This window comes from Miscanthus floridulus, chromosome 8 (assembly GCF_019320115.1).
Source record: "Miscanthus floridulus cultivar M001 chromosome 8, ASM1932011v1, whole genome shotgun sequence".
Lineage (NCBI taxonomy): Eukaryota > Viridiplantae > Streptophyta > Magnoliopsida > Poales > Poaceae > Miscanthus > Miscanthus floridulus.
The window spans coordinates 204358728-204376211 of NC_089587.1; the positions used below are offsets into that span (position 1 = coordinate 204358728).

At 46.7% G+C, this 17484-nt stretch overlaps 1 protein-coding gene and 1 pseudogene across 1 annotated transcript; both read left to right on the top strand.

Moving 5' to 3' along the window:
- Positions 1-7088: 7088 nt before the first annotated feature.
- On the top strand, positions 7089-9854 carry LOC136474652 (cation/H(+) antiporter 15-like; annotated as a pseudogene).
- A 4133-nt stretch (positions 9855-13987) lies between these two features.
- LOC136474654 (cysteine-rich receptor-like protein kinase 10) lies at positions 13988-16734 on the top strand. The gene is made up of 6 exons (XM_066472216.1): positions 13988-14191; positions 14296-14403; positions 14559-14704; positions 14844-15054; positions 15755-15992; positions 16101-16734. Exons 1-6 carry the CDS (start codon positions 14107-14109, stop codon positions 16576-16578), a joined length of 1266 nt encoding a protein of 421 aa, XP_066328313.1. The 5' UTR covers positions 13988-14106; the 3' UTR covers positions 16579-16734.
- Positions 16735-17484: the final 750 nt, after the last annotated feature.

The following is a 17484-nucleotide window of genomic DNA, read 5'->3' on the forward strand; positions in this document are numbered from 1 at the left end:
GTTCATCTTTTTTTTCTAGGTTGTTTCTCAACAAAATTCAATTGCTCCTGAAGTTGCAGTTCCATTTACTCTGGAAGATGAAGTTGTTTCTTTGTTTATTGTTGATAATCTGGATCTAGTTGTTTGAGAGCAATCTCAGCTACTTGCTGCTAAGGGTTTGACCAGTGACAATCCAGTTAAATTAGTGGCTCAGGTTGTTAAGCAGAACGATTTTCAGCATACTTGCAAGTTTGCATATGATCCAACAAAAGGTACTGTGTATGTAAAGGTGGATAAAGAATCGGATGCAAATCTAATGGCTGGGCGTTCTTTTGAGGTTGCAGGTGAAAGAATGTCCTTCTATTGTATTCTCAGTTTAAGGGTTCGTGCAGAAGAAGAAGATATCTATCAGACTGTGAAATGTCGTCAGTTGTTTCCTGATATTGGCGAGTAGTAGGTTGTCATCGGTAGCAGCATTATGTTTCTGGATCTTTTGTTTAAGTGACAAGTTGTTTATGTAATAACTGAACAATTTATGTTTGTGGAACTACAGTTTGTATGGAACTTTATTATCTGAGTGCTTGCAATATAAATTAGTGCTTTTTTAATTTTTGTATATTTTTCTCTGTTTGCCTACTTATGAGTTTGTGAGGTTTACATTTGTCTTTGTGATCTACTGCCTTATCAACATGGTCAGGTTATTAGGTAATATTCTATCTTTAATTTGTTTTTTTATTTTGTTTAGTACAATTGTGCTTATGTTTGCCCTGTGGATTGTAATAATGGTGGCCATGGTGATTGTGATGATGATGAGTGGAGGTTTTGATAATGATAGAGATAAGTTACTCTCTCTCTCTCTTGTGATTTCTTTTTTCTTTTATTTTAAAATGTTGATTTAAATTTGTTATTTTAGGTAGTAGTTGATGCCCTGTAGGCAGTTATGAGGTTAATCAGTTAGCTGTGATATGAGCTAACTCACAAATCCCTTGTGTTTCTTTTTCCATTTGGAAGTTTAAAAGCAATTTTGTAGTACATGTTCATATGGTTGATCTAAGCTTCTTGTGTTCCCTGTTTGTAGTACATTTGCCTTAAAGTTGGTAGTTATTCATGTATGCATAGTTGCCAAGGCAATAGAGAAAATGAGTTTGTGGTGAATATTGAGTTTCACATATTTGGGACTGCTCTATAATTTTTTTTTGTTTTTTAGATGGCTGGCATCCTGGAAAAATGGGCTATGTTCTGAATATGTTATTGAGGTCCTTGGTCTCACGGTTGGTGAGCAGTCTAATCTGGTTGCACTAATTTATATTACATTTTTTGCTATGCAGTCGTTGTTGGCGACACGGCATGTTTTTTTGTGTTCATGAAATAGGTGAGTTTTGTTTGTGTTAAACATGATTTCTTTGGTGTCCATTAGTCTGAATCTAATTACTTTTTTTGTGGTATGTTGAGCTGTATCTATAGCTCAAGGTTGAGGAAGAGGTGGTTGCACAGTTGTTTTTGAATCGTTCATTTGCTTTCATTGGTGAGTATTTTGCTCACAGCTTTCATTTCTCTTAGCTTTTGCATTTCTATTTTGATTTATGTTGTATTTTACTGTAGAGTTGAACTGTACTTATAGTTGTTGGTTTAGTGTAATTCGTAGGTATCTTTGATGTAATTTTGCTAAATTGTTAGGTTTTATTTTTTTCCAACATTGCTGAGTTCTATCTGCATGTGTATTAGAAGGCAAAGTTTTAGTTTTATCAGTAGGTGCATTTTTTTATTTGGTTTTTGGTTGTTTTTTCTGTGTATTTACTTGGTCATTTGTATAGTTGTCAAAGTTGTTTTAGGTTACTTAGTTGGATGCCCTAGTTCATTTTATTATTTTGGTTTGTCGAATAAATTTTGTTTAGGATTTCTGCCTGCGATTGCCTGTTGCTCCAGTTGATAGAATGTGTGTGTGTTATTTGGTAGTTTCGATTCATTAAGCAGCTGGTTAGTGTGCATGCCCACCTGTTGAATTCGTGTCGTTTTGCTGACTGACTGTTACCCCGCCGGGTGCAGATTAGCTTCTGAATAACTAGCATATGCGTTTGTGTGTGTTCCTGCGTGGACCTGTTTTGGCTGCTCTGAGCCTCTTTTCATGTTTGTTATTCCAAGTCTGTGTTCAACTATTAGGCAGCTGTTTGTGTGGTTCACTGATACTTCTGCTGTTTGCTTTGATTTTTTATCAGTATTTATCTATGATATATCAACTTTCTGCTTAGTGTCTTTTTATCTTGGGTAGCATCGGTTGTCTGGTGTTTTAGTGTCTATATCCATGCATATATTTCCTATTTCTACTTTCTATTATGCTATATTACAGGATCTGTGGTACTGTTCTACCTCTAAACAATGTGTTCCTTTGTTATAGGTATCCTACTTACTGTAGAGTTCAACTTCACATACAGGTGTCCATCATGTGTAATTTATTGGTATGATATTATGTAAGTTCTTTTCTTCTTTTTTATTATTATCATTCTTTCTAGTTCTCTCAGTTTTTTTAATTTGCTTTTCATAGAATATTTATCTGAGATTTATCTACATCTGGATAGTTGTTAAAGTGGTTCCAAGCAACTTAGTTAGATGCCCTAGTTGATTTTATTAGTTCTTTCCTGGATTTGTGGCTGCACTTGTGTTGCGCTCAGGGGTGGGCAATGCCTGGTGCACAATCTGTTCGAATGTGTGTGTGATTTGCAAGTTTTGATTCATGAAGCAACAGTTGGGTTTGCTGAGTGCCTGGTACCCTGCTATTGGTGGAGTAGATTTTGAATATCTTGGACATGTGTCTGTGTCTGTTTTTGTGTCGGGGACCAATACTAGGGTATCCGAAGAGGAGAAGCTAATGACCATCAACATTGATTCATCCGAGCAGTCAAGAGCGTGACTACAACTCCAACGGACACATAGGCACACAAACTCCGCCTCGCCCGACCTCTGGAGGAGGGCTCCGCCTCGCCCGACCCGAGGCCACGGGCTCTGCCTCGCCCGACCCCGAGACCGCGGTCTCCGCCTCGCCTGACCTCGGGGCCACGGGCTCCGCCTCGCCCAACCTCTGGAGGCAGGCTCCGCCACGCCCGATGGGGTCCCATACCACCCCAACCACTTAGGATCCAAGCGTATGGGCCTAGGTCAAAACTTTGACGCCAAGGAAGAGACCGGCATGCCCCGATGTAAATTGTGGCCACGACGGGCATACATGAGGATTCACATCAAGAACAGCGCCGGGCGTACCGTTACTGTTCTGCCTAACCCTCGTACGAACACTGACAGGCCATATCCCTATGAACGGGATGCCGGAGCCCCACTCGAACTAGCCCATTAACAGCTCACCGAGCACCATGATTCGTCCATAGAGAAAAAAATCATGGCATGGCTCGGCCCCTCCGTTTTTATCAGGAAAAATACTTGAGGGAAGACAATCACAAAGACAAGCCGATCCTCGACCAAACCCCTGCTACGGGCGGTGGGTTCAAGGAAAGTTGGGCTCACACGGAGACCGGACGCACGGTCGCAGAACGACAGACCCCCATCGAGATCGAAATCAGGAAAGACCCTTTCCAAACCCACCAAATCTCACAGCCATACCCCCGAAGGGTCCGACCTCAACGAAAGGGAATCACCGTCCCTGGGTCACGCCGTGGGCGATAAAAGAAGGCCCTCAGAGTCCTCCCATTTGGAAAAACCTCCGAAGGGATTTCTACTCCTCTGCGGGCTCAGAGGCTACTGTCGCGGACCAATACTAGGGTACCCGAAGAGGAGGAGCTAATGACCATCAACATTGATTCATCTGAGCAGTCAAGAGCACGACTACAGCTCCAACTGACCCTCAGTCATGCAAACTCTGCCTCGCCCGACCTCTGGAGAAGGGCTCCACCTCGCCCGACCTCGAGGCCGCGGGCGCCGCCTCGCCTGACCCCAAGGTCGCAGGCTCTGCCTCGCCTGACCTCTAGAGGCGGGCTCTGCCTTGCCCGACCCCGGGGCCGCGGGCTCCACCTCGCCCGACCTCTGGGGGCAGGCTCCGCCTCGCCTGACCCCTCGGGTGCGGGCTCTGCATCACCCGATGGGGTCCCATACCGCCGCCAACCACTCTGGGTCCAAGCGTATGGGCCTGGGTCAAAACTCTGACGCCAAGGAAGAGACTAGCATGCCCTGATGTAACCCGTGGCCACGATGGGCCATACCTGAGGATTCACATCAAGAACAGTGTCGGACGTACCGGTACTGTTCTGCCTAACCCTCGTACGAACACTGACAGGCACGTCGGTTCACCACAACATCCACCAGGACATAGTGGAGCGCCATGACCGACAGATGACACCTGCGCATGGCGCCAGTGATGGACAAGACCGCGACGTGGCGCCATCCCTGTTGACATCTATAGTGTCGGTGGGACCCACGTGAAGGAGAAGAAGGACCCAGCGATCCTGAAGGCCTTCAGCTCTATCTCTCTCGTTCTCCTCTTTCCCTCCGCTGTAACCCGTGCTTTCCCCTGGCCTATAAAAGGGAAAGCAGGGCGCTCCATTAAAAGGCATCGGATCGATTCAAGTCAGGTCCGAATAAACCCATCGAACCCCGAACACACGACTGAGTAGCAACCGAGCTCTCTCAGCACCCGTTCACTTCTTTCACCAGAGACTTGGGACCCGTCCCTCTCTCGCCCGTTTGTAATCCCTACTACGAACTTTCAGTGCTAGTAACACGAGCAGCAGCAACGAACTGGACGTAGGGACATTCTGCCCGAACCAGTATAAACCTCGTGTCCTCTAAACACAACATCCGAGCCAGACGCGCAATATTAGAAATTTACTTGTTAGTGATGACTCGAAACACCAACATTTTGTGTGTACCTGTCTTGGCTGCTCTGAGCTTGCAGGTAGCTGATTGTGTGCTTGCCTCATACCGCTGCCGGTTTCTGTGATTTTTGAACTGTATGGCAACAATGATATATGAACTTTGTACTGTGTGTCATTTATTCTTGGGAGCATCGGTGGTCAGGCGTTTGAGTGTCTATATCCATGCATATGTTCCAATTTCTACTTTTTGAATTATGGAATGTTTTTTTCAGGCAGTTCCTTCAGTAGGATGTATCTTTTTTAGGCAGTTCCCTATGTTTCTTTTTCATGTTTTCGGTGAGATGATGGCTGCATAGAATCACCCCATGGCTTGTTACTAAAGTTGTAGGTTTGTTGAATGCCTTGAATATGCCCCCACCTTCCTTTCATGCTATGAATTTTAAAATTGCAGCTCATGTGTGTGATGGATTTTTTGCCCTGCTTGACAGTTCTGGTTGGTTATGGCTTCACAATTCCTGACCTTGTAGTTTGGTTAAATCTTGCTGCTAAGTTGTGTGTTTGTTCTCTATTCTTCTTTCATTCTGAATTTTTAAATGGCGGCTCATGTTTCTTCTTGTTAATTTTCTATTTACAGTAGATTTCATTTGCACTTACTGTTGTTGATTAGTTGTAATTTATAGGTATAACTCATGTAGCTTAGGTTTTAGTGAGTGTGTTCTTTTGTACATTTTCTGTATTAGCTTGGTTGACTTTTATTTTTTTTCTTGTTTCTTGTCATATTTTCTTTGCTTAAATTATCCTTTGATCTTGGATTTAATTTGTATTAATTTTTTACTTATAGTACTTTTGAATTTCAATTACAGTTGTTCATCATGTGTAATTGATAGGATATTTTGTAGTAACTAGTACCATTAATTTTTTCTTTGTTTTTTCTTACTTTTTGGAATTTGGTATTTGCCCTGTTTGTTTCATGAAATGGTCTCAAAGAGTTTTTATTTTTTGCAATGCATAGAAATATTTGGTTTTTGTTTATTTGCTTTTCTGATATTTTTGTGGAATTTGTTATTTGCCCTTTTTGCTTCCTGAAATGGTCTCAAAGAGTTTTTATTTTTTGCAATGCATAGAATTTTTTGTTTTTGTATTTATTTGCTTTTCTGATATTTTGTGGAATTTGTTATTTGCCCTTTTTGCTTCCTAAAATGGTCTCTAAGAGTTTTTTTTCCATTGCATAGATTTTTTATTGTATTTTATGATTTTTATGTTATTTTTGCTATGTTTGGCTATTCGAATGGTCTTAGATTTTTTTTTGTTTTTTTGCAATGCATAGTATCTTTTCGTTTTTTTTTCATGTCCTATTTTTTTATTTTATTTCTGGTTTTTTCCTTCCTGTAATGGTCTCATTTTAATTCTAGTTTTTTTATTAAAAAAATCGTGCTTCAAGCTTGCTTTTTTAGGGAATACAGAATTCGTGTGATTTGGTTCTTTGTTTCACTCGAATTCTGTCCTTTTTGTGTGTGTGATTTGCCCCTTCTTTTACTCGTGTGACCAAATGGAATGAATCACACAGTTTTTGTGTTTGGTCTAACATTTGTGTGATTTGTACCGTCTATTTTCTTGAGTGATCAAATTGGTCAAATCACTCAAGTTCCAAGTAGACAGATCCATTGTTTTTTATAGGCTCCTTCCCAACTTTTGTATGACCCATTTTGAACGGAAAGCTGCTTTGGCTTTCAGTTTCGCTAAACACCATACAGGTAACGCTTTAGCATACTTGTACTAAAAACTAGAGAAGACAAATGCTCGGTGATGCACGAAAATTCTCCAGATTGTGCCAGTTTCTTTCGAGGAGCAAAAGGACAAACACCATAGCCATAACTTCGTGCGCTAAAAAAACACATGAGATGAGAAATAGTCACCCAAATTTAGTCCTAGAGAGGACTTGAACCTGGGTGGTTTAGATGCATGACTACACCTCTCGCCCAACTAGTTGAGCTAGGCTCACTTCCTCACGCTTAGAAGCACCATATGTGTGGCGTAGCTGGTTTTGTCATTTTGATGCTGTTGTTAAAATCCTCTAATTCTCCTCTAACCCACTACTACTAATATTTGACGCAACCAAACTGAACTCGCACCGCATCGGCATGATGCATGCACAACACTACGTTTATATTTAGATCGTAGAGATCAACTTATAGCCACAAGTTTGTAAGGGCATGCACCATACCTAACCCCAACGCGATCATCGGTTGAGCAAATATAGGTAGATGGCATGCTAGGGGGCACACGCGGAAGGCCTGGCCGGCCGGAGCCCGGTGATCCATCGTCGGTTAATTGGATGAGATGGATGACGAAGCCAAATGCTCCGTCGATGTCGCCGAGGGCGCCTACATCATGGCCAGCATCATGGCCGTCTCCGGCATCATGGTCACCGTCCTCGTGCTCTCCAGCCTCTTCCATTCTGTGCTTCGACGTCTCGGACAGCCCAGCGTTATCTCGCACATCCTGGTGCGCACGTGTTTATTTATGTTGATTGCTGGTTGATCAATCCACGAAATTATTATGCTCATCATTTTTTTCTTAATAATGACCATATGGGCAGGCAGGCATCGTGGTTGGCCCGACGGTGCTTGGCCGTGCCATAAACCTCCGCCAGCTGGGCATGCGCGACGCCGGCGACGCGCTTGGCGGCACAATTCGCTTCGTCCGCATGGTGTTCATGTTCTTCATCGGCCTCAAGTTGGACCTACGCTACTTGCGTCGCAACCTACGTCGCTCGCTAGTTGTGGCCTGCGGCGGCTCCGGGATCTGCTTCGTCCTTGCCGTGCTGGCTGGGCCCTTCTCCTACGGCTTCTTGCACCCGAGGCAGGGCCACTTCCAGCCCAGCAACATCTATGCCTCCACCGCGCTCTTCACAATCGTGCTCACCAGCACCGCCTCACCCGTCCTCATCCGCATCGTCACCGAGCTCAAGTTGACCGGTTCCGAGACCGGACAGATCGCCATCGGCGCTGCCTTCGCCAATGACATGGCCAGCCTCACCGCTCTAAGCATCATCATTGTCACCCACACCCTGTACGGCAAGGTGCCCACGGAGAAGGAGTCCTCGCCGCCGGCCAAGGCCGCGGTGGTGGTGTGGATGGCGCTGACAGTGTGGATGGTTGTTAACCTTGCGGCATGGGTGGCTCGCATGCTCAACCGGCTCAAGCGCGGGAGGCAGTACATCAGCAAGTACGAGCTATGTGGTATGCTGCTCCTTGTCGTGGGTCTCTCGATGCTAGAGCAGATCATGGGCTACAGCACCTCCATGACGGCCTTCCTCATCGGCCTCGCCATGCCACGCGAGGGCCCCACCGCGCGAACGCTAATGGACCGCCTCGCCTACCCTGTGCACCAGCTCTTCATGCCACTCTGCTTCGGTGCCATCGGTGCTCGCCTCGACTTCGCTAAGATTGGGAACTTCACGGTGGTCCAGCTCGTTGTGGCTGTTACCTTCACCGCGTTGTTGAGCACGGCGGGGAAGGTGGCCGGCACCGTGCTGGTAGGGCGGGCGTTGGGCATCACCACCCGAGAGGCCGTCGTGCTGGGTGCACTGCTCAACGTCAAGGGTTACTCAGATATCCTTGCCATCAACTTTGGGAACAAGATCAATGTATGGGGCGAGACCATGCAGGTGGTGCTTCTCATATCATCCATCATCAACACATTCATGGCCGGGCCTGCGTCCGCCACCATCGTCCGCCAGCAGCATCGCGCCTCCTGCTATCGCTCGCGTTGCCTCGAGGACCTTAGCGTGGACCATGAGCTCCGCATGCTCGTATGCATTCACGACGCCACTAGCGTCTACTCGATGCTCACGCTCAGTGACCTCTCCAAGGGCAGGGCACCGGTCACCGTGTACCTGTTGCACCTTGTCGAGCTCATGACATCGCACAAGTACGCCATCACGCAACAACTGTACCATGCCCGAGACGGTGGCTAGGATGAGGACGAGTGGGGCTACGCGCGTGAGATCGAGCAGGTGGCCTCCGCCGTGGCGACCTTCACCTATGACAATGCCATCCTCGTGCGGCAGATGACGGCCATATCCAACTTGGGTTCCATGGATATAGATGTGCGCAACTGTGTGGAGGATGCGCGTGCGTCGCTAGTGATCATGCCCTTCCACAAGGAGCAACGTTACGATGGGCGCATGGTGTGCCGGCATGAGGGGCGGCGCCAACTGAACCAACGGATCCTACATAGGGCTCCATGCACGGTGGGGATCCTTGTGGAGCGTTGTTTTGCTAATGAGGTCACGGGAGAGAATCATCATGTGGTGGCGTTGTTCCTAGGCGGTGCTGATGACAGGGAGGCAGTGTCATATGCAATACGCCTGGCAGTGCAACCGTCAGTGACAGTGACTGTGTGCAGGTTCCTTCTTCCAAGCGGAAGGGGTTTATCGGGCAACCCGAAGGTGATGGAGGAGGCCATGGAAGATGAGGAATTCATGGCAGACCTATACGCGAGGTTTGTGGCACCAGGTCACGTATCATACATGGAGAAGTACGTGAGCAATGGCGCGGAGACAGTAAATGCGCTTAGCTCCATGGTGGGTACATGCTCACTCTTCGTCGTGGGAAAGGGTGATAGGGCCCACGGCAGCAGAGGTGTGATGACGAGTGACATGGGAGATTGGGATGAAGAATGCCAGGAGCTAGGGCCCATTGGTGAGCTCCTGTCCTCGGACGACTTGGTAGGTTGTGGTTCCGTTCTAGTGCTGCAGCAGCATATCAAGCACAAGATGAAGACATGGAACAAGGACAACCAACAACAACAATGTCATCAAGCTCAGGACCACCAAGCTAGTGTAGTCGATGCCGATGCTGTTGTTGACATCATTGGATCCTTCTCCAGCAGAAGTAGTAGTAGTTATTATTCACAGCAAGCAAATTGAACTTGCTGCATGTACACGAATATGTATTATATTTAGTTAGTAGAGATTATTTGAATTGTAGCCACAAGTTTGTAAGGGAATTTACAATCCAACCTAGCAATGTACATCCATTGAGTAAACTAGAAGATGCCCCGCGCGTTGCTGTGAGGATTGCGAAGCATTTGGAAAAAAAAATTAAGTGAAGATGATATGGAAAGCTTGAATTATTTGGAGTGAAATTAAGTGGAGATGATATGGATAGCTTGAATTAAAAGGTTGAAAATTAGTAGGATGACATGGCTATTAGTGTGAGATAGACTTCTAGTGGCGCTTAGCTATATGGATAGCTTGCATTTGAGATAGACTTCTACTGAGGATTAACTTTATAAGAGGTAGATATAGGGGGCGCATGACGCCGCATGTACTATAGAAGGGTTCGCAAAACCAGAGCTGAGGTTCCATTTTCATTGATTGGAAACAGTTGCGGTCCCTTTTGTATGAAAACAGTGAAACTGCTGCAATGCTTAACTTTGGTTTTCATGGGCCATGACCCAGCCGATTTGAGGTCCACTACAGCCCATGCCATGACGGGTCCATGGTATGAACATGCTTTTGGTAATTGGCTATATATGTGGCTAGTTAGTTTTCGGCGCAGAAATGCAATTCTACCGCACGTCATGTTTTAGTATATTATGTCTGACCAATTATAGATAAAATAGTAGTAATAACTATGATATCAAATAAATACTATTAGATCAACTATGAAATATATGTTCATAATAAATAATTTAGACTCGTAAATGTGAATACCATTTACTATAAATTTGGTTAAACATAAACCGCTTTAACTGGCAATTAACCCATAATTGCATTCTTTTTTGACAGAGGGAGTACGTAAAGAATCACTTTTGTCACGGTCAGAGTCCTTGATTCTTTTGCGATGCAATATAAGTATGCTTTTGATTTAAGCTGGAACAATTTTGTTTAAATAGAATATTTCTCTCACAAAGCAGAAACATTTTGTTGTAAGGATGGGGCATTCTCACGTGAAGCGGGAACATCTTATTGTGGAGTTGGTACATGTACATTTCCTGATGAACCTTGAACATTTCTATAGTCTCTTTACATATGCAGATTTAACATTTTTTAGTTAAGTTATAGCATTATTTTTATTGAGTTCAAATCACTCACCAGGCTCTTGATCCGTGCTCGTCACATTACAACTGATGCTCTTGGTTAAGGAAAAAGTCCAACTCTATAAGCTGGCGCACTCCCCCAAATATTTCGTGCTAAGAGTAGTCCTGCTAAGATTTTTGTTCGGGATAGGTCTATGGTCAATCTGTTTAACTGTTAAGAGGGTGTGAGAATGCTTGCATGTATCCACCTAGTTATAGCTATTCCCTTTTCATCTATTTCATTTTCCTTTTTCTTGTTATTTTGGTTGTGCTCTTGTTGTTCCTTTGTGTGCAGTGTCTTTTCATCCTAATATAAAACCGCTAAGCAAATCTCTTGCTGAGTTTTTTTTTTTGAAAAAGGGATTTTGGGGACGGTTGTGAGGGAAATAGTCTCTTCCAAGGACTAACCGATCCATTTGTACTGTCCTGTCACGTGATCCAAATGCTAAGTCCAGTTAAACACGTAAACTGCTCTGATCTACTTTTTTTTTTAGAGAGGAAACTGCTCTGATCTACTTGGGTATGCGGTTTGCCGTATGCGAAAAGCATTTCAGTTCCCATCTCGGCTTGCACTTGTTTACTTCGCGCGACTTCCATGGACCACGGTGTTGGGGATTCGACCCTCGCGCTTGACCAAGGCCGCTACGCGTTGCTACCAAAATCGTTCATCCAAACGCAATCCGTTAATAAATAATCAACGCCCATGATGATCAGCGACGTGTTAGTAGCGCTCCCTAGTACTAGTTTTCTAATTCGTTTTTCGGCCGCCGTGCAACGTACTGTGAATCGCTATATACCCACTGACACCTGGGCCTCACCGGCTGCATATGCTACGCTCGGGCCCATGTGTCAGTGGCGACGAGACCGGGGCGAGACTGTTTTCGGCTGGGAAGAAGCCGGCCTGTTCGGCTTATTTTTCTAGCCGAAGCAGTGTTTTTCTCTCACAACGTTCCAGCATAAACAGTTTTCTTGAACACAGTAAATAATATATACAAACCGAACACTCTCGTCAGTTTCTCTTGTACGGAGACGGAGCACCCCCGTTTTCTACTGGACCTCCAAGTCCAACTGTCAAACAGCTTCGGCTGACGCGCACCACCACAGCCACCAGTCGGAACCCACGCATACAAAATGCCAAGGTGTTTGACCCGTTTGACACAAGGCTCCAAGCCCTGTACGCTGTACCAAAGCGGTGGCTTTCAACTTTCAAGATGGCTGTTCATCACGTACGTACACACCGAACTGACCAACCAACAACACCATCATATGCCGCGCTAGCTGTAGCTGTAGCTGTAGCATCATGTTTCGTCAAAAGGCACAAGCACACTCCCATTCCTTTACTCGATAATACACAAACCTCACCCAGGCACGCACGTCTCAACCCTCAACATGGCCGGGGAGAAAAATAATGCAGCTGGGCCTGCGTTCCTGCTCAATTGCATATAACACCTCCTAGCTCGCACGAAATTGCGAACAAGTACCTGTGTTTTTTTTAAGGGGGGATGGGGGCTTGGTTTAATTTAACAATGATAGTGGTTCACATCGCACCCCCAACTGCGTCATTAGATTATGCAGCCGGATGAGAAATCTGTTGGAAGAAACCGGGCTGAAAGACGAGTGTTATGTAAGGGAACAAAAGCCAAGAACAAAAGAGAAGCATCCAGGAACCACTATGCAGTTATCCACTGCCGTCCCGTGTCACAAAACAAAAGACAAGTCCCCCCACATCCATAAATGCTATGTTCACTTGGCTGATAAACCATGACTGAAAATACTGTTGACTGATTTGTTGTGAGAGAAAAATATTATTCATTGATTGAAAAAGTACGATTTATAAGCCTAACGAACAGGGTGAAAGAAAAGGGTGGTTTCAGACGTTTTTATGGTCCTGCTTGTATGGTCAACCCCCACATTTGGCAGTCCTGGAAGGACTAGCCTGTTCGCTTGCTCGTAAACGATCGTAAATTTTCAGCCGAGAATAGTGTTTTTCTCTCACACCAAATCAGCCAGCAGTAAATAATCCACGATCGTTTACGGCCTCCCGAACAAGCCGATGAAATATTGGCAGGAACCTTTTCTAAAATTTAAAAACCAGCTCATCCAGGAGCCATCAGGGGCGAGGCACCCCTCCCTCTCCGTCCCCATCCCTGCCTTCCTCTCAACAACCTGCACAGAGCTACGTATATGCCTCGATACATAATTTTGCTTGAGAGCCACCACAACATTAGCACTAAGAGCATCTCCAGCATGGCCTCTACTTGGGCTCCATAGCTAAATATAGGAGCTCAGGTAAAAAAATCCAACTCCAGCAGGGCCCCTACTACGGACCCCAAATTTGTGTGGGCATCCAAATCCTCTCACCAGACCCCATTTTGGTTGGGCCAACAACCCGGCCCCCATCCGTGCGGGCGCTGCAACTCTCCCTCCGGTGGCTTCCTCCGACGAGCGTCGCGGTGTCCCAGTGCGGCAGCGAGCACTGGCGGCGCGGCTCCCTCTCCTCCCTCGCGCGGAAGCGAGATCGAGCACCGGCGGCGCGGCTCCTCTCCCTCCGGTGGCTTCCTCCGACGAGCTCCGCGCGACCAGATCCACGGAAGTCAGGGACAGAGGGCTCGGCTCCTCCCCTTCGCGCCGCGCCCCTTCTCCTCCACCCGGGCATGCACAAGCTTGAGCGCGCGCCCCCTGCCATGGCGTCCGCGACCTTTCCTCCCCGGCGTCGGCCCCTTCTCCTCCGCCGCCGCCGCGTGCGCACGGGCCCGCTGCTCCCCTCTGCTCCGCCGTGCGGGCCTCCCTCTACTCCGCCGTGCGGGCTCGGTACCCTCTGCATGGCCGCGCGAGCTCGGCCCTCGCAGCCCTGCCGGCACAGGCGAGCGCTCGTTCTGCACGCGTCATGGTATGTGGGGTGGATTTCAGGGGAAGAAGATAGATTTGACCCAATGACAAGTAGGCCCCTTATGTCATTGTCTACTAATATGAATTTGGGGGCCTTTGTTTTAGGGCTACTGCTGGAGTGGAAGCACAAATTTAGACCAATAAAAATAGGGATAGGCACCCAAATATAAAATGGGGGCTCTAATTTATGGGCTACTGCTGGAGTTGCTCTAACAAATCCCAAAAGTCTAGCTACAGCAATTCTCCAACGACCCCAGAGGCCAGAGCTTAGATATCTGCATATATGCAGAGCTGAGCGCTGCCATTAATTCTCCCTCGCAGAGCTCCAAGATCGATGGAGGAACATATGGCTCGGCCGCTGTACCACCTCCGACATCGCCGGCTGATGGACATAGCACCTGCAAGCGCAAGCGATTCAGGTACACGTACATCCCAGAGTTCTTCCTTGCTGCCGATCGATGCTACAGTGTTTTCCGGAATTTGGGTGATTGAGTTGTTGAGGGTGTTCTTGCTGCTGCTCCAGGGCATTCCGGCTCCAATGGGATGACCATCATGGTGTCGATTCTGGCGATGGTCATCGCCTGCACTCTCTTCTACTGCGTCTACTGCTGGAGATGGAGGAAGCGCAACGGTGAGCTACCTTTCATCAGTTCGTCGAACATGATGCAATTGTTGCATTGCCAGTTTGCCACTCGCATCGCATGCACCTACAGCTGTACCGGTTGCTGTCATGCTAGAATTATCCTAGTAATGACGAGAGCGTCTCATGACATGGTCCTTGTGCAGCTGTCAGGAGAGCTCAGATAGAGAGCCTGAGGTCGCTGTCCAACTCAGACCTGCCGCTCATGGACCTGTCCTCCATCCATGAGGCCACCAACAGCTTCTCCAAGGAGAACAAGCTCGGAGAAGGCGGTTTCGGGCCCGTCTATCGGGTAACTAAACTAAATGGGCAGCACATGCAGTCAATTTCTAATCCGTTTGTTTTGCAGTAAAACTGTTAGTTCTTTGGACGATGAGATTAATTAGGTCGATCGATCGACTGAATACGGTTAAGTTTCTTGGATTGGATAGGGTGTGACGGGCGGAGGCGCGGAGATCGCGGTGAAGCGGCTGTCGGCGAGGTCCCGGCAGGGCGCGGCGGAGTTCCGGAACGAGGTGGAGCTGATCGCCAAGCTGCAGCACCGGAACCTGGTCCGCCTGCTGGGCTGCTGCGTCGAGAGGGACGAGAAGATGCTCGTCTACGAGTACCTCCCCAACCGAAGCCTCGACTCCTTCCTCTTCGGTTAGTCGTCAGTCATCACTCTGCTGGGACTGGGGATATTCTTCTCTCCAATTATATTCCTGCGTGAATTTCTTTTCTCGTGACAGATTATGCGTGTGGAGTCGTGGAGCACGAACGAATATGGCTGAGATTAGCTCGACCATCGGTATTGCAGAATGTACAGACTGTCAGATTTGGGTGATGCTTGGTTTGAATCTGAATATCTGACTGATACGCGTGTCCATAGGAGATGCACATGGCTACACCCATATTTTTAGCTCATTGGGCTCTGAGCTCTGCACATAGTTTACTGATTCTGAGTCAATTAGGTCGTATCAAGCTACTAGACCGATGCCAAATAGGTCAATGGTTTTTTTTTTTTTTTTTTTTTTTTTTTTTTTTTTTTTTTTGCTTATAAGCTGGAATTTTTCAGCCAATGAACAGTATTTTTCTCTCACACCAAATCAGCCAACAGTACTTTCAGCCATAGCTTATCAGCCAAACAAGCCCAAACGAACAGGGCGATAGCATGAAAAATCATGTAGCGTCATGTGCGTCACCTGTGTAACCTTGGTCACAATTAGAAGCGGTTGGTGATTGATAATCGATCTAATAAGAGGTTTTTGTTGGCCGCCTAATTAAGAATTCTGAAACCGAAACTGTGAAGCGATTTTTGGTGAGCTAATTTGATGAAAGCTTTGTTGCCTAACACTAATCTCAGATACCAGGAAGAGTGGGCAATTGGACTGGAAGACGAGGCAGAGCATCATCCTGGGGATCGCTCGTGGCATGCTGTACCTGCACGAGGACTCGTGCCTCAAGGTCATCCACAGGGACCTCAAGGCCAGCAACGTGCTTCTCGACAACAAGATGAACCCTAAGATCTCCGACTTCGGCATGGCCAAGATCTTCGAGGAGGAGGGCAACGAGGTTAACACGGGGCGCGTGGTTGGCACCTAGTAAGTGTAGTGCAGCGCAGTGCAATGCCACACATTTACATTACATTACATAACTGGATCGCCGAGTAAGTAGTAGGTGCTGACCTGAAGCTCCCAACAAAAATGCAGCGGGTACATGGCTCCGGAATACGCGATGGAGGGCGTTTTCTCGGTGAAATCAGACGTTTTCAGCTTCGGGGTCCTGGTGCTAGAGATCCTCAGCGGGCAGCGGAACGGCTCCATGTACCTCCAGGAGCACCAGCACACCCTGATCCAAGAGGCCTGGAAGCTGTGGAACGACGACAGGGCGGCGGGTTTCATGGACGCGTCGCTGGCGGGGTCGTACTCGAGGGACGAGGCGGGGCGGTGCTTCCACGTCGGGCTGCTGTGCGTGCAGGAGAACCCGGACCTCCGGCCCACCATGTCCAACGTGGTGCTCATGCTCATCAGCGACCAGACGCAGATGCCGGCGCCCGCGCAGCCGCCGCTGTTCGCCAGGCCCAGCAAGAAGGCGTCCGTGTCCGATTTCTCGCTGGCCATGAAGACGGAGACCACCAAGACGCAGTCCGTCAATGAAGTGTCCATCTCCATGATCGAGCCACGATGAGTGAGATGATCGAGGGCCTTAATCGCCTCTGGTCCTCTTTTTTTTAACTCCTTTTATTTATCTCTTGACTTGATATAAGTAATACTGTAGTTATTGAAGGTGGAAGTCGAGAGATGTATTTATCTCTTGACTTGATATAAGTAGTCGAGGGCCTTAATCGCCTCCGGTCCTCTTTTTTTTAACTCCTTTTATTTATCTCTTGACTTGATATAAGTAGTACTGTAGTTAAGGATGAAAACGGTCGGAAACGGTCGAAAAACTCCTAAATTGTTTTCTACTTTTACATTTGAAATACGAAAACGAAAGCGAAAACGGTAAAACCAGACACGAAAACGAACGCGAACTTACGAATTATCGAGAATTTCGAAAACGAACCAATTTGAGCGGATTTATGTCGAACACGGTCGATATACGAAAACTCAATACGGAATACCGACCCGTAGACCAAGTGTATGACTAAGTGCATACATGATCAAGTTCAAGTGCATATAATAATTAACAAGTGCATATTATAGAAACATGAACTCGAACTGAGTCAGAATAATTTTATTAATCTTTTTAGAATAGATGTAGTATTTTATTTTAAAGATTTATTCAGATTTTTCTTTTGATTAACAAAGATTTATTCGGCTGATGCAAAAACTATCAAATGATTGACTTTGCAGGTGGGGGTTAAACCGATAAGATTGATGGGCTATGGCCCAGGTGGGCTTTCGTGTAGATGTTGCTGGTTTCCTGATATTTAGCACCATCTCATGAGGTGAAGAGAGATGAGGCTGGACGCCGTCTATAAGAGAGGGCAGCTGGCCACCAGTAGAAAGAACGCAGCTGCTTGGTGAACAACATGTAATTGGGCTGTATGACCTGTGCATTTGGCCAAATTCGGTTTAAACCGAATTTTCAATT

What these genes read in the sequence shown, in the direction of transcription:
- LOC136474654 (XM_066472216.1), top strand. Translation starts at nt 14,107, where the DNA reads ATGGAGGAACATATGGCTCGGCCGCTGTACCACCTCCGACATCGCCGG. An exon ending in TGCAAGCGCAAGCGATTCAG is followed by an intron (nt 14,192 to 14,295) that starts GTACACGTACAT and finishes CTGCTGCTCCAG; the next exon opens with GGCATTCCGGCTCCAATGGG. An exon ending in CCTCGACTCCTTCCTCTTCG is followed by an intron (nt 15,055 to 15,754) that starts GTTAGTCGTCAG and finishes CACTAATCTCAG; the next exon opens with ATACCAGGAAGAGTGGGCAA.